Raw genomic sequence first — 26,177 nt, forward strand, 5'->3', positions numbered from 1 at the left:
ATACACTATCCGCGGCCCGCGCTGTACGGCGCCGCAAGTACGCAGCACTTGAATTGGCTGGCGTCATCCTCAGAGAGGCTCCCTCGATAAAAATGCAAGTCCTGGACTCCGTGTCTATGCCATGCATGGTCCCAAACATCGTAACACCAGAAGCTCTACCGATCCACTGCCGCGTAAGCCGTGAGGTTCTTGATCACACCGTCCTTGGTCCACTCGGGTGCCCGCATCAGCATCATCTTGAAGAGGCTCTCTTCGGATGGCAACGCATCGGCAGGGAGCGTCGATTTGGGATCGTTCGGATCTCGCGACTTCTCAGCCAACCGCCGCAGGGTCGAAATACCGCATGTCGCGATATATACCAGTCCTGTGTCTCGGCCGGCAGGATCGCCCTGACCGCTTCGCGTTTGCCAAGGCTGTTCGAACTGCGCCCCCAATACCTGGACGAAGTGATAGAGGCTTTGCGCAAATCCGTTGCCACTGGTGAGCCACGCCTTGGCGATGCCGGTCTCATGCCCGGGTGCCAGGGATGCTATGATATCAGTAGCGAGCAGACCCTGCATGAGCCACGGTTTACGGTCCTCGATGAGTCGGAAGAACTTTTCGGGAGTTTCCATGTGCGCCACCGCTGATTCGGGGGACTGGATCGGAATGACTGTTGTCGCAAGAGCAAAGGCCCGCGTCAACAAATCGTATTGCGGAGTGCTGTTGGCATCCATGGCGAATATTGTCTTGTAGTGGGTCCGGTTGGGCTCGTCTCTAGCGAGGAACCTGGCCAAGGCGTCAACCGCGTGGAAGGCGTAGGTGTGAACACCGGGCTGGTATGGGGGGAAATAAAGCTTGTCTTCTACCGCGACAGGACCTGGGGCCGGGGCGAATGCCAACAAGAAGTGCAGCAAGCAGAGCGCTTGCTCACGACCGGGTATCTCCACGGCACCCGCGATGTTGGACAGCAGAATGATGGCGTCTTTCATGAACTCGAGAGTGTTCGCGCTCGTCCGGAACAGCATGCTGCGTGTGCCGAGGAACCGAATGACGGCGCACAAAAACTTGATCACCAACTCGTCGCCAAGAACCATGTGGTTCTCGTTTGCCGCCTCCGGAAACGACAGGTTGCGCAGGATCGTAATGATGCACGAGAATCTGTCAACCGCCCGGTCGAGCTCGTACTCTGGCGATCCAAACTTGGGGAGTTCCTTGACGCCCATCTTCTCCGTCCAGCAAGCACGCGCCACATCCTCGTACGGTACAAGTTGAATATCTGCAGAGGACTCTTCCGTGTTCTCCACGAGGAAGTCTAGCTGCTCCTCTGCGCATTCCAGCAAGGCCTCGATTAGTTCTTCGCAGTACTTGAGATGGATGTGCAAAGCCTGATGCTGAGTTGCTGTGACGGTGGCCAAGGTATCGAGCGCCAGTCGAACTTCGCCGTGAATACCGGACTCCAAACTTCGGGTGAGCGCGTGCAAGTCCACGTAGCCCAGCTCGTACGGAGGCGGGATGTCTGGCTTCAGGCCTTGGAGCTCCAAGCCCTTCAGATCAAAAGCGCGCACGTTGATGCCGCCAAAGGCCTCAAGAGGGCGCGCGCTTGGGGTGTACTCCTCCGATTCCTGTGCAAGCCGAAGCATACGAGGCTTAATAGACGCAGCCATAGGGTTCTGATCCATGGTGGGAGGAGCAGGCATCGGCATTCCACCGGTCTTCGCAGAAGCAGGCGAAGCTGCAGGGAAATTTGGATGACCGGATGTCGGCTCTACACTTCGTGATAAACTGTTGCGGGCGTGACCCTGAGGAACATTTACTGGCGTCTGCTGTCCTGGTGGCTGAGGAGTCTGGAAACCGTTAACGGACGCCGGAGGCTGGCCGCTAAACGACCCTTGCTTAACAGGCGTTTGAACTTGAGGCGGCATCGGCGGTTGGCCTTGCGGCATCATCTGTTGCTGGGGTATTTGGCCTTGGGGAGACATCTGCTTGGTAGGAGTCCCTTGGGGCGGTTGACCAGGCATTGGTTGATTGGGCATGCCCTGCTGTTGTTGCTGCATCATGCGTTGTCGGTTCGTCTGCGCAACCCACGCCTCCTCAAACCTGAGCAGGTTTCTTTCGTATATCTCCTTCATCATCTGCGGCGCCTGGGGAATTTGTCCCGGATGAAATCCGACGCTGTTGGAAACATGCGGCCACTGGTTCCCTGCCGTGGTTGGTTTGTAACCGCCCTTGGCTTGAACGGCTTGGAACAGAGTCAACAAGTTGACAGGACGATTCCCAATAACGGGGCTAGCGTCGAGTTGGAGTCCCTTGGCTGTCATGAAGGTGCTGAGGCTCTTCATGAACTGCTCGGGATCGGTCCGGGGCATCGGGCGCTGCTGCTGCTGAGGTCGCATTGCGCCCGGGGGCATTTGACCGTTCGGCATCTGCATACCCGGGGGCTGCTTCGGCATCATGCCGCGACCTTGGGCCATGTTTTGAGCTTGCATCTGAGCCGCCATCTGCATATTTTGCATGTTCTGCATATTCTGCATGTTTTGCATGCCCTGCATGTTGCCCTGTTGTAATTGTTTCTGAAGTCGCGCCTGGTAGGCAGCCATTTGCTGCTGTTCCATCGGATTCCGGGGCTGCATGTTGGGAGGCAGCATCTGGTTCGGCATCTGGCCCATGTGTTGTGGCATCTGTCCCATCTGCTGGGGCATCATACCGCCGGCCATCGCGTTCGGGTTCGGGGAGGGTCGCGCGGGCGATTGCTGTGTCGGCGTGTAGTTGGGGTTGAAGCCCGGTGGCATATTGGGGACGTTTTGCATGTAGGGATTCGGCTGGGGCGTGCTGTGTTCGGATGGATTCGGCGATGCCTGGGGAGCGAATTGCTGGGCGCCAGGCGAGAAGGGATGCGGCGATGCGGTCGCGACTCGTTGGGGCACGCTGCCTGGGCGAAGCTGGTTCGCCATGATGGGAGATGGCGTCGCGTTCGCAGAGCCATTCTGGAGATGGGGATAGGGCGATGGCTGGCCTTGAGGTTGTTGGGGCATCGCGCCCTGATAGCCGGGGAAGGTCTGGGGCGTCTCGGAGCGCGACGTAGGCAGCATGCCGGGATTTTGTCGCGGTGAGCCGGCGAGGCTTTCTTCACGAGGACGAGGACGTTTGGAGGGGATGACGGAGTTTGTTTGATAGGCGGGGTTCTGAAAAGATGATGGCGAAGCGTTGCGCATCTGGCCATTCTGCATGGCGGCCATCTGCTGCTGCTGCTGTTGTTGCTGCTGCTGCTGTTGCTGGGCCTGCTGGGGATTGGCAAACTGGGCGGGATTGAAATGGGCAGGGCTGCCCATGAAGGCTGAAGGATCCATCATGGCTCCAGCAGCATTGGGATCGTTCATATGAGGGAAGCCGTTGCCATTGTGGTTGGGGACCGCGGCCTCGTTCATCCAGGTGCTCATGACTGTGGTCGGCTTTCGCGACCCATCGAGCGATTACTTGCAAAGTCAGCGACGGGATCTCAATAGGCGCAGGTCCATTGAGATGAAGCGACGAATGATGAGATGGGGGAGTGACACGGCAGCGGGACGTGATGGCGATGCAGACTTGTCGCGCGCGTCGCGGTTGTGTGGGCGTGGACGTGGACGTGGACGTGGTGCTGGTGCGGTGCTGGTGCTATGGTGCTGGGGGGAGCGAGCGGACGAGTAGCGGGTGTGCGTGTGGGAAATTTGGGAGTGGAGCGGCCGCTTCTGGTGCTTGCTTTGGCTTGCTTTGGCCGGGACGCTGGACACTGGACTGGCGACCGGGCTGTGGCCAAGTCTTCGGGGGTGGTTGATGGGGAAAAAGAACGAGCAAAGGAACGAAGGAGAGAGCAGGCGACCAGGGAGACGAGGCGAAAAAAAAAAAAAAATTAGCTAGGGACAGTAGGGAAGTAGCCCAGGAAACAGACAGCCTGGTTCCCCAGAGAAAAAGAAGGCGCGACGGCCATGACTTTGCAACAACGACTCGAGTCGCATTTGTCCCAAAGCCATCTCTTTTTTTTGCCTGTTGCTTCCCTTGTTTTCCTTTTCATTCTCGGCATATGCCTGTCTGCCTACTGCTATACGTAGTTTGGGAAACACCAGCATTAGGCAAGGAAAGAAATGGGAGAGACGAAGGAAGTGAAGCCTGCAATGCCGCAGTCGCGAACTGGCGCGTCCACGGCAGCATCATCAACTTCAACAGTCGTCATCCATCAAAAAACAGCACAAAAGCATCAAAAGAAAGTCACGAGACAATTAAAATAGGACCTACAACTTTATCGGCGGCCCGGGGGTGATCGGGAAGGGGGTGCGAGGATTGGAAAAAAAGGGTACGACTTTCGGGGCGGCGGCGGAGGAGGAAGACAGGAGACTGCTCGGGTCGTCGGGGGGGCCCAGAACTGAATGATCGAACAGAGAAAAAAGCAGACGGTAAGGTGCGGCGACACCACCGGACCAGCAATGAGAGGCTGGGGAAAGAGAGGGTGAGGGTGGCCTGGTCTTAGCTAAGTCTCCCGTCTGTCAAGCTGCGAGAGAAAAAGCCCCTCAGGCGGATTCAGGCTTGTCGATTGATGTGCGTGCTGCTGCAGCTGATACTGGAGTCGGAGTCGGGTTCGGGTTTTGGGTGGGAAGGGAGCGTGTTAGGTTGCGTGGATGAACTGGCGAGGCGAGGCGAGTCTGAGGTGTCTTTCTCTTTCTCCTCGCTGCTGACAGGAGGAGGCGCGAGTCGCCAAATCACCCTCAGCCATTTTCTGCCACTTGATTGGTTTCAACGCCCGGCGCATTGCAATGTTCCCAGACGCGCCGCTTGTCTGTTTGCGGTCTAGCGTGCCTTGGACTCCGTAAAGCCTCCAGCCGGGCACAGCCGAGAGCCAATCAAAGGCCAGAGTTAGTGAATAGTGGGTTCTGTTAGTGTTGCTGTGTTCTGAAGGTGACAACACTATCGCACTGTTAACACTTCTCATCGCTCATGTAGGCAGGTAGGCTTCAATCCTCTGCATCTTGTTAGCCATTGCTCGTCTCGTCACCGAGAATACCGTTCTGTGTCTTGGAGATCCCGTTTACAAGACTTGCTCTCCTCGAGTACGAATACCCTTCTGCCTTTGATCGTCGATACCCGTCCTCATTTGGATTCCGAGATAGTGTCGTCACACTTCCATTCCTCAAGCCGGGTAGCTTCGGTTGATTGCGCCTCATAGCTCTCGACGCCTCCTTCCACATGGCCTCGGTTTCTCATGTCTCAGGCTGTCTCTCGCGCCAACACAGGCCAAGATGTCGCAAGTTAGTGAACTCGAGAGGGATGTGTGATAGCAATGGTGCTGTTGAGCGGATTCGCGTCCTTCGAATGACGATGTTGCCCAGCCCGACAACTCGCTGTACTCAAGGTACTACTTCTCAGGCGCTTGCTTGGAAATAAACCCAGTTGATGGAATGTCAAGTTGACACCTCATCATGCCCTGCAATCCAGAAACGTGTCCGGTGGAACGTCCTCGCTGCTGCAGATCCTGGACACGGGGTAATGGCTGGATAATCGCGAATGGTGTATCTCAAGACCACCGCTGCCGTCCTTGTCCCTGGTTGACAGCAGAATGCTCCGCCAATGAAGCCCAAAGCAGGCCAACTTGACATCTGCAGGCGCGTCTTCCTGTAACATGGCCCTGGTTAAGGCGGCACCCACAATGCGCATCGCCAACCCTGCTCGAAACTGCCGGCCAGTTGTCATCCAAAGTGTTGACGCTTCCAGACCTCTAGGGCGGTTGTGTAGCAATTTGCGAAAAAGCAGTCGAACGCGTCGGCTTTTGATTGTCTCTGTACCGGCATCGATGCAGCGGTAAGGCAGAGGCAGAGGCGGTAGCGTCCGGGCTTTTCTGAGGATTTGCTTTGTCGTTTTTGGGGGGTGGGATCCCATGCCTGACGTGGTTGGGCCTGGCCCGGTACTGGCCCGTTAGGGTAGTGGCCGCGGTCCCATGGCTTGTCCTCTGGAGATCTCTTTTCGCATGATGAAGTGACTTTTCGGCCTGCTTGCTTGGGTTTTGGGTCGGTTGGGCTCCGGCTTGACTACCTCTTGGTCGGTTTCCTGGTGCTCTTATCCTCGAAGCCGGTGACACCGACTGTAGTGAACTGCCGGATCGTCGGGGCAGTTTTCATAACTTGGAGCGAATGATGGAGAATTGGTGGCCAGCTGGCCAGAGGTGGCACAGTACCCTTGTCGACGGCGTCCGTCAAGTGGTCCCAGCCCAGCCACTAGGTACTGACTGCGTGGACGCTTGGTGGGAGGGAAACTGCGCTCGACGGTTGTACTGGCGTGCTTCGCGAAGGCGGCGATTCTGGCGATGATTCTTGCTCTTCGTATACTTTTGTCTGTCGTCGCGTGTGGGCTGTTTTGCTGGTCGATTGAGTCGATTGCTGAGACTTATACAGCCCGATAGTGGAGGAACGATACGATCGTGAGGGCGAGTTCAAGGTACCGCTTCCAAGTCACTGCCTGTATCATGGAGGACAACAGCGGCCGCAGATGGGCAGCAACACGAATTGAAGCATAACGAAGCAGCAGACGGCAAGAAAAAGAGGCGACAGAGAGGCGGAGGAGAGATTTTAAAAAGGAAGAAATAAAGAAGAGAAAGAGGGGAGGAAGGGGGCACGTTGGGCGATTTATGTGCAGTACATGGCAAGAAGTACCTTACCGGCCGCCTCCTTCCCGCCTGCGTCCATTTTCTGTTTTCCTCCGTACGACCCCACAGTGTCTGTCCATCTTTCCTGACGGTGCCTCGATCCGCTCCTTCCTTCCAACCTGATACAGCGTTCTCCCAACCAACATACACAAGAAAGAAAGAAATATAAAATTGACGGAGATTCTGTCCTGATTTGTATCTGCCAGCAACATATCGAAAATATTCTCGGGGAGGGAAACAGCGACGGAAAGAGGCGTGGCATTGCATCGGATCACAATGGCACCAAATGCCCCTCCCTCCTTCACACCCACCTCACCCCATGTCATCCATCCATGCCGTCCCTCTCGACTACCTATCCATTTCAAAGCTTTCGAATTTGAGCTTGATCGACTTGCTCCATACTATCCAGCGTCTCTCATGGCACACCACCGCGATATCTAACCTGCTCCGCTTCGTGCTTGCCCGCCTATCATCGTATCCGTTTGCTAGACGGACTGCCCACTGAGCACGAGAGCGATTCTTCCCTCATCTCACCTCATCACTCTCTTCTTCTGCTCTTCCCATCCATCTCGCGTCACACACTTTTGCTACTGAGGAGTAAATGACCTGGCCAGCCTGTCTCGATCATGTCGCCGGGGGCTGGTGGCTTTTTACCTTGCTGTCTCGCTTCTTAGGTAAGTGGATGGAATGGATGTGCATCGCTCTATTCATTTGCCTGGATTCCCTGCTCTGTTATTTACCGAGCAGTTACTTTTCGTCTACTATTCTCATCTGTTCTCATAGTGCAGAGCATTACAGCTTTTGTTCATCATCCATCCGGGGTTGTCACCACGCCTAGCCGGAACGAGATGAGACGAAAAACGAGACTACAGCACTCTTGAGTTGCCTTCTCTCAATCACCCTCATCCCTGCGCCTGTGGCCACAAGACAAGCTCGTAAGACCCTCATCGCCAACGCTAAATCCCTACGTCCTGACGATTGAATCGATACCAAGATATTCCGCATTAGTCTCACCGCTCAGGCCGATTTCGACGATGCGTGCCTGGATGGACGTCGTTGCTCCCCACCTTTGGTGCGATGGATGGATGGCCTTAGCACCCGAGATGCCGGGTCTCTCCCCTCACAAAACTCGTGACCTTGTTCTCACCGAGCCAATCCAGGTCACGGGATCCACAGCGTCCAGTCACACACAGTCCGGAACGCAGAAATCTTTCCGCCGAACAAGAACCGGCAAGCCTCAACAATCTGTCCAGAACAATCAACACGGAAAAAAATGAATCGTCTGATGATGAACCGGAGCCGAAAAGTGAGCCTTGCATCATCGTTTTCATAGCGAAACGTGCTGGTAAAAGTAACGGTCTAGCGCAAACGTCGGCCCCGCAGAAGGGCACAGACCTTCAACGCCATCAACCTGGATGCCGCCCAATACAATGAGTGTTCATTGAGACGCTTGAAGAGGTCAACTCACCAGGCGTACCAGATCTCATTCGGCGACAACGTCATCACAGTCGCTTCACTTTAGTCTTTCAAAAATGAGTACATCTACATTGATCTTTGGGAAACCAATGAAGAAATTTGATCATGATGTGAAAACCTGAATGTAGGCTGTGTTGGTGCATAGAGGTATTTTCACTCTTTGGCTGGTTGAAGTACATGGCTTTGGTCCGCCTGTAAACTCATAACTCGGTGAGTTCGATCGAGAACACCAAGGTCGATCAGGTTCCTACATGTGTCTATCCATCCCGCCTCGATAAGATATCTCATGCGAATGGGATTCGCTGGAACGGCGCCAACCACTGCCTTCACTTCATATCGAAATGGAGACTTGATAACCTCATTTGATGCAGTCACCCAGGTTCTATTACCAAGTTCTCAATAAACTCTATTGGTGTTTTATGTCCTCGACTTCACCGAGCAAACTCTGCTTGTTGTCTCCTGCTAGTGTGATGACTTGCAACTCGTACGAATTTTACCCAGTCTTCAGGCTCTGCTTGCCCATTCAACCTACCAGTAGTCATTAGACACGGCTAAGATGGACATGCTCCTCAAAGACTTGTCCGGCTTCTTCACTTCCAACTCGGGCATCATGGCATGCATTGGAGCACTCAGCCTCATTCTGGCATGCTTGCGTATCGGAACACGCCGCAGTCTGAAGACATCTCGGAAGACATCAGAAGATCAAGTCCCAGCAACATCAGCCGACGATGATGAGGATCAAGAACCCGAGTCGTACGACCAAGTTACCCACCCGCCCTCGCAGCCCAGGATGGTTCAGGTACAGGTCAACGAGAACACTCAGCTCCATGATCTCTCCCCGTCCTTCCTGGTCCTGACCGCCGAACCTCACCAGCCATCCCTCATGACACCTCCCTCCAGACCTGCCCAAAGACAAAACTCATCCACCGAAACTGAATTCGACACCCGTACCAGCTGGGAAGTCGCGTTCGACCGGAACCTCCGCCACAGCAACATCCTCCGCCTCCCCGACGAATTACTACTCAAGATCCTGGGCGCGACAAACACCGCGGGCCTCTTCATGCTGCGCCAGACCTCGTTCACCTTCTGGCGGCTGTACCACGACAAGACCTTCAGCAGGTACCACCGCTCGACGGACTATTTCCGCCCGAAGAGGGCCGTCAAACGATTCGAGAACAGCCCCGAGACGGTCAGACAGGCCAAAAAGAGCGCCTTGTGCGGTTCCTGTCTGAGAACGAGGGACTCGGCGGACTACGACCGACGAATCATATTCATGCAACGCCAGCTGCACTGCTCCCGCTGCAAGGCAAACCACCGATACATACACTTCTCGCAAGATCAGCGAAGGGAGGTCGATAATCGGGCACGTGAATGCGTCGGCGCGCAGGGCAGGCTTAGACTGTGCGCCCACAAGACGGTTAATCCCGCGGCGCTGTTGCGCTGGGTACGGCAGAACGGCGGCACGTCGCTGAGCCCGCACGACAGATTCGTCGTAGACAAGTGCCAGCGCTGCGCGGACATCGCCTTCCACAGCGGTCTCGGGGGCCGTTCGCCGGAAGTCAGCCCGCCTGCGATATCCGTCTTGAGATCGACGTGGCCCGAATACCGCGGCAGCGCCGACGGGACTGGAATTACGTATCTCGTCGAGTGGACACTGCCGGTTCTCGAGATCCCTCGGAACGAACGCGTGTCGGACCAAGACGTGCGAAGGGCTTTGGAGGGCTTGGGGGAGATGTACGGGGACATCCTCTGTCCGCACTTCACCTTCCGGAACGGCCAGCTCCTGCGGCCCTTCGACCCGCGACACTGCGTCTGTTTCGGCCACGACACGAGAGTCGGCGGCGGCGGAACAAACTACGATTCCGATTCCGAGTCGGGTATACATGCCTTCAGCTGTCGGAAGCGAAGGTGTCAATTGCCGGGAGACCCGTCCAAGAGGACCTTCATATCTCATCCGTACGGCAGCAGCATGCGCCGCCATGACGTCGAGTGCGGCTGCTGCAAGACGACGTATTCGTGGAAGCGAAAGGGCGGACACGTCTTTCTGCAGCGGGTCTCCTACGCCGCCGTGGATAGCCCGAGGAAGAAGTCGACTGCGAGTTTTCACAAGTTTCTTGAGCCGCGATCGTACGGGGCGACGTCTGATGAAGAGACGAAACATCTCTTGTGGTGCGATGATGCTGTCTGCGAGAACGGCAGGAATTGGGAGGTGTATTCGAAACAATTCTAGTGATCAAGACATCGAACCATCAGATCGATACGTGTTAACTGAAGTTGCAAGATTGAAGTATACTCAAGTTCCGAACTTATGAATGGATAGTATCGTGACTTAGTGCTCAGCTATGTCTCTCGTCATGTCTTGCTGGTATATATTTTCCGTGTCATCGCTCTTATGGGAAGTGAGATTACATGTCACATGGGGCTGGATACGCTAGGAAGGAGGTTAATAGGACCTTAGAGACTAGCATGCGGTACGAGGTCGTTATAATTATAAAAGGAGCCTGAAGCACCAATGATTTGAGAGGGACTGATCCTTCATACTGTAGACTACTTGCAATAAAATCGCCTCAAGACCCCTCACTCTACGCCAACACCTCTGTTGCACTTGACTCAACATCACTTCTAGAATCCCACACGAAACTCTCATTTCAAATGAATTCGATTTGTTCGAGACGATTGCCAAGTCGTTGGGTGAGATTCCTTGAAGTCAAAGCAGGCTCCAGCCTCCGGCTCCGATCTAATCCGCGTCAACTGGCTCGGCCTGGATGCGGAAGGTGGTGAAAACCGAGTTGGATGGCTGCGACGGAACGTATGTTTGGGTTTTGGATCTATTTGAAATGTTATTTTCAAGGAGAGGCCGCTCTCGTACAGCAATAATCCGTCACCCTCCTCTTTTTCGCTTCGTAAATCTCTCGTCAACCCCAGCCCCTCCAAACCCGGACCCCAAACCAAGCCTTCTATTCAACGCCACGACTCTTCCCACCCACAACTCCCTCGACGCCTCCTACCCCTAGTCCCCCCTTCAAATCTTCAAACCCCAGCCGCATGCCTCTTCCGATGAAGCTCCTTCACCTCCTCCGCAAGCCCAGCAATCGGTCCCCGCACAGGAACATTCGGCGCGACCTGCCGGATAGGAAGCGGCGCCACCTTCCTCCCCGGCCGGACCCCGAACTCCTCCAACCACGACGCGTACTGCTCCGTCGAGGACACGTACACGATGGCGCCGAGCCCGACCCAGGCGTGCGCGGCCGCGCACATGGGGCAGTGCTCGCCGGACGTGTAGACCGAGGCCCCGGCCCGCTCCTCGTCCGTCAGGTTGAGCTGCGCCCAGCGCGCGAGGGTGAACTCCGGGTGCAGCGTCGCGTCGGGCCTGCCGGCGGTGCCGTCGCCCGTCTTGGTGCGGTTGCGGTCCTCGCGGATGACGGCGCCGTCCGCGCCCACGAGGACGGAGCCGAAAGGGTCGTCGCCCGCGTCGAGGGCTTCTCTGGCGAGTTCGACGCAGCGCCGGAGGATTTTGGGGTCGGGGGTTGCGGGAGTCATGGTTTGCGTTTTGGTCGGGGGAGGGTCCTTGATGAGGGTTGGTTTTTTGGGGAGACGGATGAGGTTGAGATAAGGTACGGCGTGGGGCCCGGCTTTGCGGGGCAGGGCACGCACCACCTGGGGCAGCATCTCGGGAGGTGGGTAACAACTTTCATCCGCCCCGCAAAGCCAGACCCCACCCCGAGATGCGAATCGGGCTTCCATCTTGATGATGTCTCCGATCGTGATTCACACAACGGGTTTCTTCATCGGTCAGCTATCAATTGTCGTGAGGTGCATCCCGGCTTGCGTGGCTGAGTTTCGAGACCAACCCCAGTTTCCATCCTACCGCTGAATACGACGCAGGAACCCACTTCTCTTTTCTTTTTCCTCTTTCCTCCTCTGCTTGGAGGTCCAGTTAACACCCCTGTATCCATATGCAATGTAATCGGGGGCGGGGCACCCATCACCTTCATCCATGTCGCTTTTTGATATCCACAATCATCACACCCCTGGACCGGCACGAACCCCCATGTCTTCAAACTCTCCCCTGCGCGTTTGATGACGGCTAGACTCTAACGCGGGGATGGCATGTCGACAACTTGATAAGGATGATCCCTCTGCCCTCTGGGCCCTATCCCACCTCACACATCATCCGAACCCATCATCTTATCTCTGCGGCCGAACCACCAAGGGCCAGCCAAGACAAGACATCCCCGAAGCCTGCGTCCTCACAAAACAATAAACGACGACAGCCCATCATGTCCGCCGCCGCCGCCGCCCCGATCCCGTTGCCGTTCCGCTGGGAGCGACTCCCAAACGGCCACTGGATAACCGTCTGCGCAGACCACAAACGCAACGTCTGCCGCGACTGCCGCAGGGACTGGAGCCACGACCTCGGCTTCGACGACTACCTCTCCGACGACGAGGAGGAAGAAGGAGGAGGCCTCTTCGGCCGCGACCCCGTCGACAGGAAACCCCGCAACGTCTCCTACTCCGACCTCGTCCGCAGCAAATGGGGCACCCGCAAGATCGCCGCCAGGCCGAGGCCCGTCCCCGCCGGCGGCCTCCCCGTCATCCGGGACGCCATCCGCGGGATCCCCTTCGCCCACGCCGGCGTCTACCCGTGGCGCCCGGGCAAGGCCAAGCCCCGCGAGGAGGGCCTCAGGCCGCAGGACCTCTATCCCCCGGCCCCGGCGGCGGCGGCGGCGGCGGGGGTGGAGGAAAGACGCGCCGGGTTCCGCAGCTGGCACCGGCCGCGCGAGATGCTGATCTACACGGACGGTGCGTGCTCGGACAACGGCAAGCCGCACGCCCGCGGGGGCTGCGGCTTCGTCTTCAACGGCACGGCGGACGGCCGGGTGTCCTTCAGGCTGGAGGAGGTCGGCCCGGACGGGAACAAGCGCCCGCAGACGAGCAACCGGGCGGAGCTCCGCGCGACCATCGCCGCGCTGACGTTCCGCAAGTGGTGTTTCGACGGCGTCGAGAGCATCGTCGTCGCGACGGACTCGGTCTACGTCGCCGAGGGCGCCACGGACTGGGTGGAGAAGTGGCGCTGGCGCGACTGGAGCGACCGCAAGGGCCGGCCCACCAAGAACCGCGATCTGTGGCTGCTGCTCCTGCAGGCGATGGACGACCTCCGCCGCGACCAACGGGTCATTGTCAAGTTCTGGAAGATCCCTCGCGCGTGGAACAAGGAAGCCGACAAGGCTGCCAAGGACGCGGTCGCTCTCAAGCCCGTCGCCAAGTACATGGACATCACCAGTGTCGGATCCTAGGTTTGGGATGCGCGATTTGGACAAGTGGACTTTTGTTTGTCATTTTCAAGTAGTATTATCAAGCTCGCAGAAGAGGAGAAAAAAAGACAGGCTATCCCCGTCGCATGCACTCGGCCCACCATCGTTACAGATTGATTCTACGCGGGCACATCGGCGCTTCGCTGCGTGCACACGGTACACCCCTCCCTGATGCGATCCTTGAGCAAACGCGCATGCGTGACCTTGCTACCCACTCGGTACCCGCTACGGATGGACTCCTCGCTTCCCGCGCCATACTCCGTTTCCAATTTCCTGCCCGGGTAGAGCACCTCGAGCAGATGGGAGAGGTGGAAGACGTGCCCGCATGCAAAGCCCACTAGCGTCTCCACCTCGTATTCGGAAAATGACTCATGACACTCGGCACAATGCCCCGGTTTGGGAGCCCGGTGCGTGTGCCCCGGCTGCTCCGACTTCGGCTGCAGGAAGCGGTCCTCCACCTCTTCGGCGCCGATTGGCGGATGAACGACATCCCGCACCCTGACATCGACGTGCTCGATCGATTGCAGGACCACTTCAAACTTGATACCCTTGCGCTGACCGCTGCGCAGCTCGTTCTGTGCGGCGGCGACCTCGCTTCGCAGGACCTTGGCAACACCGGAACTGATGCTGTGCTGGATCTCATGCTCCTTCATGATGTGCTTCAGGCCTTCGCGGAGACCCTCAATCTCCAGTCCCTCGGGGATGCGCCTTACGAGCTTGATGGGATTGATCGCGGTGCCTACTTCCTCGAGTAGGCCGCGGATGAAGCTCGGCTTGTCCATGCTATAGTCCAAGAGGTCTTCCCAAAGGTCCGGATCGTCTTGCTGCTTGGCAAAGTCGATGGCCTTCTTCACGTCCTTGAGTCGGTCGATGATGAGGTAGAGCGCCCGCTTCATCTGACCCGTCTTGGAGTAGAGGTAGACCAGCTCGTCATCGTATTTGTACATCTCGCACTCTTGCACCGCCTGTGGCTGTTAGCGACGTCCTAAGCCCGGGACAGGGTCGGCGTACCTTTTCAAACGTGTACGACGTCGATGATTTCAGGAAGCTCATCAGCAGGGCCTGATCGTATTTCGCAAAAAGTTGCACCGTCAAGTCGGCAAACTCGTCCACGAGTGACTGGCTTTCCATCAAAAGCCGGTCCTTGTTTTCTCCCGAGTGCTCTTCAATACCTTCGCCCTTGTAGAGGCCACGCAAGTAAAAGTACAGGTACAGTTTGAGGTTCTTCTCCTGCAGTTGCGACACGACGACCGATGGCTTCACCAGCCCATGCTGTGCCTCATCGACAAGTAGAGTTATTGCTTCCGAGGTGGCAGCCTCAAAGTCGGGTTCGCGCATGTGATCATGCTTGGAGGGCACCCGCAAGCCGATGAAGCTGGGGATGTCGTCCGCGACTGCTTCCGCGAGGTGGTTGTCGCGGATCAACCGGAACGCGGAGTCCGCGTCCTGGAGCTTGATGTAGCACTTCAACGACTCCCGATACCGCCCGTTCGCCTCGTGAAGACGTGCCAAGGATTCCATGACAATCTTCCAGTCGCGTCCCTTCTCCCCACCCTCGATGCTGTCCTCGCGAACATCGCGATACTTGAGCTGGTTCTCCAGGGCGGTGGTGACGGTCTTGATGTCGAAAAGGTCAGGCGACCAGCGGTCCAACAACTCCCGAAACCGCAGCTTGTCTGCTTGGATGTAGTGGTTGAGGACGACTTCGTAAATGGTGCCCGGGATAGGTGGGTACATGGGCTCGGACGGGATGTAATTGGTGATGTCGTCAAACTTGTCGGCGCCGGCGAACGTCCAGACCCATTTCTCCCACCGATCAGAGGATCCGAGAACTTTGCCGCAGACTCGCCCAGCCTCGGCCCAATTGCCAGCTTCAATCAGCTCTCGAACCCACAACTCGCCGATTCGCCTCTTTTCTTTCTGGGCCGAAGAGTTCGGATGCCTCGCGAGACCAACTGACCCCATCACAGATGACCCGTCGTCCAGCAGGTCGTCCTGGCTACCCTGCTTCTTGTCCGGTGTCGAGGGGACCAACTCGTGAAGGTTTTCCGGCGGCGATGCCATGATCTCGGGGTGCTCATCCAACAGCTCCCAAGCCTTTCGGTATTCTTGATGCTCCAACAGCCAACCCAAGTGGTCACCGAGATCCCGTTTCGTCGCCAGGATGAAGTCGAACGGGCTGTGAATGAAGATCTTGACACCTGGCTTGATCAGGTTGGGATGGACCGTCTGCGTTGCTTGTCGGCGGGGGCCGCCGGCCATGCTCGGGACTTGCGTGCTCGACACGTCGTCGCCACTGTTCCTGCTTCTGATACTCGCGCCGGAGCTGAATAACGCTCTCGGATTGGTGGCCGCACTCCACATGTCGGACCCGAACCCAGCAATGGTGTCGAGGGCTCCCCGGGACGCGGAGACGGCAGACGCCGCATTCTGGGCCGGCAGAACGCCAAGATGATAATCACCGGAAGTGAGCCTCTCATATCTGCTCACGCTGAGACCGTCTTTGTCGACTTCGGCCTGGGACGTGAGGTCGATGAGCCTCAGTTCCGGCGGAAGGTGGTTTTGTCGTCGCTTGATGCCCCCGGACGGCTCGCTACTAGTCGAGGTCGTCGAAGGCTTCGACTTGTGGCCCTTGCCCGCTCGTACCTCATCCTCGCCGCTTTCTTCGTCGTCGTCTGGCAGAACATATGCTAAAACAAGGAGGAGATTTTGGGTATATAACGAAATTCCAGAAATGATGCAATCCATGCGAAGGCTGTGCCCGTGTTAGCTCGTCGTCGCGCCCGATTTTGTAAGGCAACATACTGCTTCGCGATCTCGGCACGGCCGATCGTCCTTTCGCCGCCGCGTTTGCCAGTGCTGGGGGTGCCCGGGTGGACGTGGATGATCCATATGGTACCTCCCCATCCGACGACGAGTCTCTCGATGCTTTTGGAGCCGGACGAGGTCTGTTGTCTCAAGCCGTCGGCCGCAGAAGGCCCCTCGGCCTCTTGCCGAGGAGCATCGGCATCGTCCGTTTCCACCGCCTGCTCATCGATCCATTCGGCTCTGCCCTTCCAGACACTTGCCATGGTTTCCCATTCGTCGGTTTGGGGGCGATCGATGTGTCCGATGCGCTTCCAAGCGTCGTCCGAGTCGCCGCTTTCCAAGTGCAGCTTCGAACGCATGATCTTGACGCCGTGCTCGTTGAGCCAAACGACGTACTTCCCGGACAAGGACCACTTGATGGTGCTGATGGTGCCTTCTCCGGAGTGTAGAATTGTGTCCTTGCCGGCGTTGCCACCGAGTCCCATGCTACCGAGCCAGCCAGAGGCAGTTGCGGCCGCCGTTCCCACCGTCGTGGATGTGCTTCGGCCAGGCGATCCACCGACGGTCAAGATCAGTTGGCCAGCGAGGCCACCCGAAAGGTACGTCCGATCGTTCTTGTAATCGGGAGACAGTGCCACAGCCTGCACGGGGCGGGCGAAGTTGCGCAATTGAACGTCCTTCGGGTCGGTCAGGGAGAAGACGCAGACGTTGCCATCCATCGACGAGGTAGCCACGTGTATGTTATTGGAGGGCGTGTTCGGGATCGGGGTGGGTTCCTTGGGCTTTCGAGAGGCTGCCGCTGGTGATCCCGACTGCACGGACGGGGGGCGTCTTGCGACATTGTCGGCGGCTTCCTGGGCCAGTCTCTGGACGGCTTCGGCGCGTGCCGTCGGTAGTGGGGGAGGATTCGGCGAGATGGAGATGCTCGTCACGGATGCGGAGTGGGCTTTGTAGACTCGGAGCGACTGGAACATGGGCAATTGGATTACGTGCTACGCGTTTCGTCAGCAAGGGCGTTGCAGCAAGCAGTCAATACCTACAATAGTGCCATTATGCGTCCCGATGATCTAGGAGGATTGAGGTCAGCGTGCGACGAGACTTTGATGCGGCAGGCCATACCATCTTGTCGCCAGCCACAAGGAAGGCGCTGGTCGCGTCGCCATTACGGTAGATGGGGCCAAGGTGCTGTGTTAACCTGGCGTATTTGAGTCTAGGTTCCTCATCTTCATCATCATCATCGTCATCTTCTTCATCATCGTCGTCATCGTCCTCTTCCTCGTCATCATCGTCTTCGTCGTCGTCCTCCTCTTCGTGTTCCGCATGTTGGTCTTGGGGCTTCTTCTCCGCCTTTTGCCCCGCTACACTGGCGGGCGCAGGACCTCCGTCGCCATCATTGTCTGAAGACTCGGCTGCCTTGCCCTGTTGCGTAGGAGAGGCGGTTTCTCGGGACGGACTGGGAAGCTGATGATCGGAATCGGAGTCGGAGTCGGAGTCGTCGACGACGGGCTTCGTTTGGGCGTCGACCGGCGCCGGTTCTGGTGAAGCTTCCGTCATTGTGCCAGGGATGCGGTAGGCGTGAGCAGTGGCATGGCTAGCGGGCGATGCGACGGGCGAAGCTCTGGCGATGTCGATCAAGGTCCGGAGAGGGAGGTCGGGTTTCAGAGGAGGAGCGAGGTCAATGGCAGCAGCAGCAAGAGCTAAGCTTCCTTCAGTTCGGTGAGCTACGGTACCCGCTACGTCACGACCTGAACATTAGGTAAGCAGCCGAGGGGGAAGTACGTATTGACGGTCCGCTACGGTCCGGCGGTGTGCGGTGTGCGGTCCGGGCAGTGTCAGGCCCATTCCTCTGGATGCTTCCAGGTCCGTCGTAAACCTGGAAGGCCTCACTTTATTCCTCATTCTCACCGAAAAAGTTCACATTATTGATTTTACCTGCAACAGAAGAGATTTCGATCCGCGATAGGTGCCCTATAGGTCAAAATAAGCCCAATTACACATCGGCGAAATGGCTACGGACCGTCGGAGATTACGCAGCAATGCTCGAATGAACGAAGCGCCTCTTCATCATGCAACCTTCTCAAGGCGGACTCTCGATGCCGCTTATAATGTTCTGTGAGGACATTGCACCCGACTTTTATCCACGCATCCAAATAAATCAACTGAGATCTTCAGCCCGGCTACGACTCGGTTCCTACACCCGACGGGGCTGGGTGGTCTTCTAGCCAACACACCACCTCCATCCTGAGCGAGTCGGGAGCCATCAGTGCTCTCAGGACACAAGAAAAAATACCACGCAGCACGGCCATGAAGGAGAAAAGGCAAAAGACATCGCGCCCTCCACAAACACTCGAGAAGCAGAGTTTGCCGATTTGGCGGCCTGGCGCCACCGTCAGCCAAGGCAGCTGGTAGTCGCTATCTGTCGGTACCCACCAAGTCACCATTCTTCCGAGCATTTCCAAGTACTCCAGATAAGGTAGCCGTCGACATCAATCAACCTTTACGACCAGGACAAATCTCCGAAACCCAAAAGGCCTCAGTGCACGACTCTTTCTATGTATATAAGTTCCCCCCTCCCATGTCGTCCTCCGCCATGGGGAAATCGTCTCTGATCAGCCGCGCTTCTTTTCCCATAAACACCAGACATCCCACCACCATCGCGACATACTCCCCTCACAACGAGCTCGGCGCCGACATGACCCAAGACAAGTCAACCATGGCGTGCCCTTTGTTCCGCCTCCCCCGCGAGCTGCGAGACCTCGTCTACTGGCACTATCTCGTCGTCCAGGACGGGTACCTCTGCGATCAAGATACCTTCGCGACCGGCAAGCTCAAACGGGCCGACGGCCAGCCCCGATCCTCCCTCGACCTCGCCCTCGTCTACACCTGCAAGCGCATCGCCCACGAGCTCGACCGCGGCGGCCTCGCCCTCGCCCTCAACACAATCACCTTCACCACCCTCTACTCGGACCACCTCACCATCCGCGCACACGTCTTCGGAAGCCTCGTCGTCGACGGCCTCGGCTACCTCAGAACCGCCATGCTCAACTCCCTCGCCCCAAGCCTCCCCGAGCAAGCTGTCGCCCACATCCGCGCCGCCTACCCGCAGTTCGCCCCGCTCCTGCATGGCCTCCGGTCCGAACGCCCTCCCGTGCCCTCCCTCTCGCGCGTCGCCAACTGGCACCTCATGAACACCCGCCACGGCCCCTACGGCGAGACCCCCTCCGTCTACCGCGACTTTGTCAGACACGCCCTGCGCGTCGCCGTCGACAACCCCGAAGTTGTCCCCGCCATCCGCGCCTGGCTCCCTCCCTGCCCCTCGGAAGCATACACGGACGTTTTCGACCCGCGTTATTGGTATCCCCACGGAATCATCGGAAACACCACCGAGCCCTGGGACATACCGTCGCCAGCGGAGTTGGCCACCCTGGAGGCCTCGCTCTCCGCCGACCGCCATATCAAGGAGATCATCGCCCAGAACGACAGGTCCAAGTACCGCTTCTCCGCCGCCGCCGCCGCCATCCACTTCCTGCGGTCCGCCCCGCACCACACGCGCAAGCACATGCGCAAGGTCGTCCTCCGCGAAGACCACGAGGCCGTCGCCCACCCCGAGTCCCACGCTCTCGGCCTCGTCCCCTTCTGCCGGGAGTACCCCCTCCTGCGCATCGAGCGGCGGGTCAGCCTCTGGACGAACGTCTTTCTGCCGGATCTGAGGTACCCGACCCCCGCGGAACGGTGTGGCCACGTCGGTACCCGCAGCACCCCGAGCCTCCTGCACTCGGACCAGATAACTGGCAACCTGGCCCCCTGGGTCATGGAGGCCGCGGCGCTCGGCCCGGCCGGCATGCCCCCGGGTTCCTTCTCGCTCGTCCTCGCCGACGACGGCGTCCCCGAGCTGTGCACCCAGATATTCGACTGCGTCGTGCACCGGGACGTGGCCTGGCAGCAGGCCTGGGTCGCGTCGGTGGGCGACGGCCTGTCCTGGCCCGAGCGTAGAGGCCAGGACGTCTTCAGGTACGGCCGCCCGCATCCCCGGGCCATCATGTCCTACCGCGAGCCCCAAACCCACGAGGACCGACCGGGCTTCTGGGGGTACTTTTTCGAAGACTTTCCCCAGGCCGTGCGGGACATGGTTGACGGAACGTCGAACGTCCGCTGCGAATTCTTCCCGGGAACCCCGTGGGACGTCGCGGAGCTGATCGTGCAAGCGCGGACGTGGGGCCCGCGTGCCTGGGAGAAGGAATGGTTCAAGCACAGCCCGGCCCACTGGGAGACGGCGCCGCCGCTTCCCAACTGGGAGGCGATCCTCAAGGGAGAACTGAAGGAGCAGCTTACGGAGCGCGAGCTCAGGTGGAATGAGATCTTTGGGGCTCAGCCCGGTGGTCCTCGGCTTTATTAGTGTCAAAAGCCTGCACGCGGCGCCTCGCCACCCATGATCTCCGGGACATCTCAAGTTGGCAGGATGTTGGAGATGCACGACTGAGCAGTGTAGGAGTTCGAGTCTGCGGTCGTCTCGCAGGGAAGCACGGTGCATGACGGTGTGCTCGTTGGATAGTGGCGGACCTGGTTACAGCTTCGAGCCAATTGAGAACCAATCCCCCATCCCACCACGATCAACTCCCGGTATCTGACCATGTTCAACAGACATCCCACCACGATCAACTCCCGGTTTCTGACCATGTTCAACAGATAACTGAGAAAGCCTCCGCCTGAGCGACACGATTCCGACTTTCGACACGGGCAAGTCTCATCACGTTGCGTTCCGAAGGAGAATAAGACCAGAATTTCTTTTGTATAAAGGTGAAGTATAAGGTGATGGTATGCTCACCATTGTCAACAAATGCAATACGCCGCGCAATACAATGCAGCCACCCTTATAATCTGGTCATAGATATCTCGCCATACCCAACGAGTACACATTTAACATTCAATATTCAGAAAAGTTTCTTAATAAGCTTCCAGGCTGCCATGGAACCTGGGACTTGGTCAGCATGTCACATCAAGTATGCGCAGCGCAGAAGGGCAAAACACCTACTGCTGCAGAATTTGGCCCTACTCAAGGTGACGGCCGAGAACCTTGAGAAGGAGAGGACCTTGCGGAGACAGGCCAGACTGTCCCTACTTGAGGAGGCCCTTGTGCCGGCTGGACTGTAGGCGTCAGTGCTCATCCGCATGAAATGAATCCAGCCATCAACCTACCAAGGATGATCATCCCACATCTTCATCCCACATCTTCATCCCCATCATTCATCCTTGTCTCCTGAATACCCCCCCCTTGCCACTTCCTACCATGGCTATCCCTCGCTTTTCTGGCGTTGACGTGAACCTGGCCATAGGCCACAATTACTACCCAAGATGTGAGTTGAATGTTCCCATGCCTCAGCATTACGAGAGTGCCTACCTCGCAATACCACCTCCTCGATACGGCCACAAAGTACCCTCAGTTTTGCCACGACATCGTCGACTGCTTCCTCGGCGTCGAGAGGCCTCAATATCCCATGACGATTCGCGACAACCTCTCTCATCGGCAGAGAGTTCCTACATTCTCATCGTCAGTATGTTTCAAACCAAGCAAGGGCCAATTTGACTCACAGATCTTGCTCTTCGGGTACGAACTTATCACCACATCGTTCACGGGCAATGTCGGTATGCTGTGGAGGATCAAGGATACGCTTGGCGAAATTCTGACGCGTATCGACAACGGCGCCGCGTATGATATCGCAGAGGTTGCGAGACTGGAGGTGCTGGAGACTGCCGTTAGCAGTGTCGTCGAAGGATGATGGTGGTGACAACTCACAATGCCACGTTGGAGTGGAGGATGGAGTCGGTGGAGGCGATCAGGTGGTGTTGGCACTGGTCGGATACGCAGCAGTAAGTTGTCTGCTTCTTCCCCAAGTCAGTATCGTGAATCTTGAATTGCATATGAGCAGGAATGTGTAACTTACCGACATGCCAGGTATGATCTTCGACCCCTCTCGTTGAATAATAGCGCTGACATAGGAAAGGTAACACATAATAAAGATCCGAGGGGCGCAACTCCCCCGGAATGAAAAGAATCGTGATGAATTGGCCTACATACCCGAGAGTACATGGCCCACGAATCCATCCTTCAGCATCCTCCCGCAACTCCTCATCAATCCTCAACCCAATCCACCCAGGTCTCTTCTCATTCCGAACGCGCCTTCTGCTTCCTCTTCGCCTCCTCCAATTCCGCCCGGGGACGGTCAAATTGTTCGATGTCCAAGTACAGGATCGCCCACTCGGTCGCAATCGACGCATCTTCGGGTTTGGAGAGCATGCAGTAGAAGTTGTTGTGTCTCAGTTGAGACATTCGTTCGTTTCGGAGCTCCTGGAGCTTGGGGCAGTGACACAACATGTGCTCGGCCGTCTGCAGGCGCGTAGAACCGCAATCGCATCCTGCGGGAATTCGGCTCTGCAAACAAAACTGTGTCAGAAACTGATGTGTTTGAGTGTGTTTGGGGGGGGGACAAACATCGATACTCGCCTGGTAGGCCCTCAGGGAAATGCGCCCTGACCGAAGTTGGATGAGCATGGTACTCTTCGCCCGAGATACGTCCTTGATACACCTGAGGAAGGTTGACTTGTCCCAGTCTTCCACCACCGCAGGCTTGGTCCGCCGGAGAGTCGGCTCGTTCGTAAAAAGACCACGGGTCCTCTGATACTTCTGCCAAAGCTTCACAGTCTCCTGCTTGGCAAGATCGTCCACAAACTCCACGATGCGATCCCGCCGCTCTCGCAGCCAAGTGGCGTCATCCACGCCCGATCTCTTGCGCACGTCGGCGACAGTGTTCTTCGCGAAGTTGTAGGCAACTTCGAACGGATGAAGCTTCACGTTCGGAGGAACCGTCCTGCCGGGGAAGACACTGTATCGCACCGCCTCAAGAGCCTTCGCCGCCGGCGTGTCGACTTTGCGAACGCGGTGTCGCATGGCGAGCTTCTGGAGATGCACAGAAATCGGTTCGATCTGGAGTTCCTTGAGCAGAACCATAGCAGGAGTCCCGCGCATAGCGCCGGAAACCCACAACAAGCACTGGTATTCCAGCCTTTCGAGGAGCTTCATCAACGTCGCTTGAAACCTCCAGCGGCAATCCTCAGGCCGAACGTACCAGACCGGACAGGCGTACGAGATCATCGAACGAAGGCTGGTGACATAAAGTCGCTTCGTCTTGTCCACCTTCGCACCCCAAGTGGGGCCCGACAGTCGACGATATGAGTGAAGCTTCGTCATGACATTCGAGACGATCTGTCCACACGTTCCGTTAGCAAATGCGCCCCTGAAGACATCCCGAGGCGATAGTACTTACATCGACTACATGGTACTTCCAGGTGAGTTCATCGTCGACCTTGACACCCAACACGCGCATCTGGCGTTTGAGGCAATCGGCAGGCAGACCTGGGATCTGGGGGAGCAGGGTACACCGCGGGTCTTGGGAGCCGCGGATGCGGAAGTGCATGACCGCGTACTTCGAGGGGTCGAAGTGAATGCCCCTCGGCCTGGACCAGGTGTTAATGGTCTCGTGGATCCGGACCAAAACGTCGCAGTTCTTCTGCCAGCTCTTGGACTGGACCAGGATGTCGATGTCGTCCGAGTATGCGAAAGAGATGGAGGCGGCGCTGGGGTCATCGGAACGAGCGAGCTCGAGGATCTCGGCGGCCGACAGAATGAAGAGAATGGGGGAAAGCGGGCTTCCCTGGGGAACCCCCTCCTTGAGCCAGACAGTGTCAGAGGAATGGGAACCGGCCCGAAAATTGACGGAACGACGGCTGAGGAAACTCGCGATCCACTTGATCATCCACTCGGGCACGCCGATTTCGACGAGCTTGGCGAGGAGCTTCTTGCGATCCACGTGGTCGTAAGCGCCCTTGACGTCGAGACCGAGAAGAGTCGAATAAATCCGTCTCTGCTTGTCCGTGCACCACGCCTTGTAGACCGGGTCCAAGAGGTACTCGAGGGCGTCCACTGTGCTTGCGCCTTTCCGTCCGAACTGGGTTTCCGGAATGCAACCATGAGCGACGGCGAGCTGAGTGAGACGGTCGGTAATGACTCTCTCCATGATCTTGCCGATGGAAGACAAGAGTGTGATGGGGCGCCAACTACTGGGAAGCGAGTAGTCATCTCTGCGCGGCTTCGGCACAAGGACGGTGATGCCTTTGCGAAAGATGAGGGGGTAGTAGGAATGCTGAATGCTCGCTCTCATGAGGTGTTCAATGTGCGGTTGGATGATCTTCCGTCCGATTTTGAGCGCCCGGTTGTGGACGTTGTCCGGGCCCGGTGACTTTCGGCAGCCCAGAGCGTCCATGATCAGGTCGATCTCGCCTTCCAGCAAGCGTTGAGGTGACGAGCACTCCGGATTCGGCCGGTCAGGCAACGAAGAGGCGTCGAGGGGGGGCACACCATGCTCGTAGCCGTCGTCTTCCCATTCGATGTCGTCGCACATGTGGTGGGCGTAGGTCTTGAAGCTCTCCTTGACGTCTGCAGACTCCGTGCCATCCGGATTCTTCAGACGCGGGAACAAGTGAGATTGCCGGTGCTTTCCCCACGTCATTGCCCGCTTCGCGATACGAAAGATACGGCGGCCACGAGTACCACGTCCATCCAGATGCCGTCGGTAGCTCCGGCTCCCTGCTTGACGCTCGGCCTTCCTGCGTACGGACTGGGTGTCTTGGACCACGCGTGCCAACTCACGACTTTCAGGGCCGGGCGAAGCGTCCCACAGGGCACTCACTGCTCGGTCTTCCTCTTCGCAGGCTTGCTGAACCTCGATATCAGCGGCCGGGTCGCTCTTCCGGGTGCTGCTGTTTCGAGTAACAACTGGAACGTGGTCCGATATGGTCTTGACGATGACACCGACCAAGTCTTTTGCGTATTGCTCAACGCACGCCGTCGTCTCACAGGTGGGAAAGCCAAGCTTATTGAGACGTTGCCGCAAGGTTCGGTTAAAGGCCTTAACGTTCACCCTCGGCCAGTCCTGCCATTCCCCGTCATCATAGATCGGGGGAAGATGCAGGACAGTCTGGATGGGATGGTGGTCGGATACGAAGCCACGGACTTGGTCGAGAATCTTGGATTGAGAAGCCAGAGTAGCTAGTCCTTCTCCGACCCAGCACAGGTCGATGGTGAAAAAGCGGCCCAGGTCGTACATGGAGGGGTGGAAGGTCGGCAGGCCTACGGGCGTGGTGAGGCGCATGTTGTGACGCTGGGTTTCGTCGTTCAAGTAGATCGCATCCGGCTCAGGAGCCGTCACGCCTGGTCCTCCCCAGTTGGGGTGGTGAAGATTGAAGTCGCCGAGGAGGATGGAGTGGGGGTCCAAAGTCGAAGGTGATAAGAGGGTCTGGAAATTGACCGCGTTGTTACGGTTGTAGACGTTGTGAATCTCGATCCTTCTGCCAGTAGCAGTATCGAGACCTAATGTGACGACATGCTCGTGATTTTGAACATCGTCATCCCACCAAAAGCACTCGTAACTCCCCCGAAGCCGTCGATGGACATAGAATCCGACTGCGGCTGGGACAAGCATCTCGTGATTCACGTCGCACGACCGAGAGGACGCCAAAGGGTCGCCGGATTGGTCGTCGAGCACCTTGCTAGACACATGGTATACGACGTCATAGTCGCCAGACTTCCGGATCCCAAACTCGGGTGGCGGGTCCTGGATGGCGACGATGTCGATAAGCGGCTGTAAGATCTTGAGGTAGTGCAACAGGTCCTGGTGACGATTGTTTGCCCGCTTCAGGTTGACCTGGACAATGACCAAGTCGGCATCGTGGCACGCATCGGATCCGCAGATGCCGCAATCCGCGAAGCTGACGTGCCCAGTCAGGTCTCGAATACGTAGCGGACTCGCGACACTGGCTCTATCCGATATGGCTGTTGCTGAAGAAGGCCAACACCATGTTCAAGAAGAAGCCAA

General features: G+C 57.4%; 8 protein-coding genes across 8 annotated transcripts; 3 read left to right on the forward strand and 5 right to left on the reverse strand.

The window, feature by feature from the left end:
- Nucleotides 1-155: 155 nt before the first annotated feature.
- CkaCkLH20_11176 (arid/bright DNA binding domain-containing protein) lies at nt 156-3,419 on the reverse strand (the record flags this gene model as incomplete). The annotated part of the gene is made up of 1 exon (XM_038893890.1): nt 156-3,419. One exon carries the CDS (start codon nt 3,417-3,419, stop codon nt 156-158), a length of 3,264 nt encoding a protein of 1,087 aa, XP_038740716.1.
- Nucleotides 3,420-8,681: 5,262 nt separating this feature from the next.
- On the forward strand, nt 8,682-10,355 carry CkaCkLH20_11177 (uncharacterized protein; the record flags this gene model as incomplete). Its single annotated transcript, XM_038893891.1, has 1 exon — nt 8,682-10,355. The coding sequence occupies one exon, from the start codon at nt 8,682-8,684 to the stop codon at nt 10,353-10,355; it is 1,674 nt and encodes a 557-aa protein (XP_038740717.1).
- Nucleotides 10,356-11,155: 800 nt separating this feature from the next.
- On the reverse strand, nt 11,156-11,869 carry CkaCkLH20_11178 (cytidine deoxycytidylate deaminase; the record flags this gene model as incomplete). Its single annotated transcript, XM_038893892.1, has 1 exon — nt 11,156-11,869. One exon carries the CDS (start codon nt 11,867-11,869, stop codon nt 11,156-11,158), a length of 714 nt encoding a protein of 237 aa, XP_038740718.1.
- A 536-nt stretch (nt 11,870-12,405) lies between these two features.
- On the forward strand, nt 12,406-13,422 carry CkaCkLH20_11179 (uncharacterized protein; the record flags this gene model as incomplete). Its single annotated transcript, XM_038893893.1, has 1 exon — nt 12,406-13,422. One exon carries the CDS (start codon nt 12,406-12,408, stop codon nt 13,420-13,422), a length of 1,017 nt encoding a protein of 338 aa, XP_038740719.1.
- Nucleotides 13,423-13,559: 137 nt separating this feature from the next.
- CkaCkLH20_11180 (vacuolar assembly) lies at nt 13,560-17,802 on the reverse strand (the record flags this gene model as incomplete). The annotated part of the gene is made up of 5 exons (XM_038893894.1): nt 13,560-14,405; nt 14,452-16,195; nt 16,246-17,240; nt 17,289-17,315; nt 17,368-17,802. 5 exons carry the CDS (start codon nt 17,800-17,802, stop codon nt 13,560-13,562), a joined length of 4,047 nt encoding a protein of 1,348 aa, XP_038740720.1.
- Nucleotides 17,803-18,838: 1,036 nt separating this feature from the next.
- On the forward strand, nt 18,839-20,644 carry CkaCkLH20_11181 (uncharacterized protein; the record flags this gene model as incomplete). The annotated part of the gene is made up of 1 exon (XM_038893895.1): nt 18,839-20,644. The coding sequence occupies one exon, from the start codon at nt 18,839-18,841 to the stop codon at nt 20,642-20,644; it is 1,806 nt and encodes a 601-aa protein (XP_038740721.1).
- Nucleotides 20,645-21,179: 535 nt separating this feature from the next.
- CkaCkLH20_11182 (uncharacterized protein) lies at nt 21,180-22,167 on the reverse strand (the record flags this gene model as incomplete). Its single annotated transcript, XM_038893896.1, has 6 exons — nt 21,180-21,220; nt 21,281-21,388; nt 21,535-21,591; nt 21,647-21,783; nt 21,838-21,996; nt 22,043-22,167. 6 exons carry the CDS (start codon nt 22,165-22,167, stop codon nt 21,180-21,182), a joined length of 627 nt encoding a protein of 208 aa, XP_038740722.1.
- A 244-nt stretch (nt 22,168-22,411) lies between these two features.
- Nucleotides 22,412-26,087, reverse strand: CkaCkLH20_11183 (uncharacterized protein; the record flags this gene model as incomplete). Its single annotated transcript, XM_038893897.1, has 3 exons — nt 22,412-22,678; nt 22,739-23,509; nt 23,571-26,087. 3 exons carry the CDS (start codon nt 26,085-26,087, stop codon nt 22,412-22,414), a joined length of 3,555 nt encoding a protein of 1,184 aa, XP_038740723.1.
- Nucleotides 26,088-26,177: the final 90 nt, after the last annotated feature.

Source organism: Colletotrichum karsti, assembly GCF_011947395.1.
Source record: "Colletotrichum karsti strain CkLH20 chromosome Unknown Scaffold46, whole genome shotgun sequence".
NCBI lineage: Eukaryota > Fungi > Ascomycota > Sordariomycetes > Glomerellales > Glomerellaceae > Colletotrichum > Colletotrichum karsti.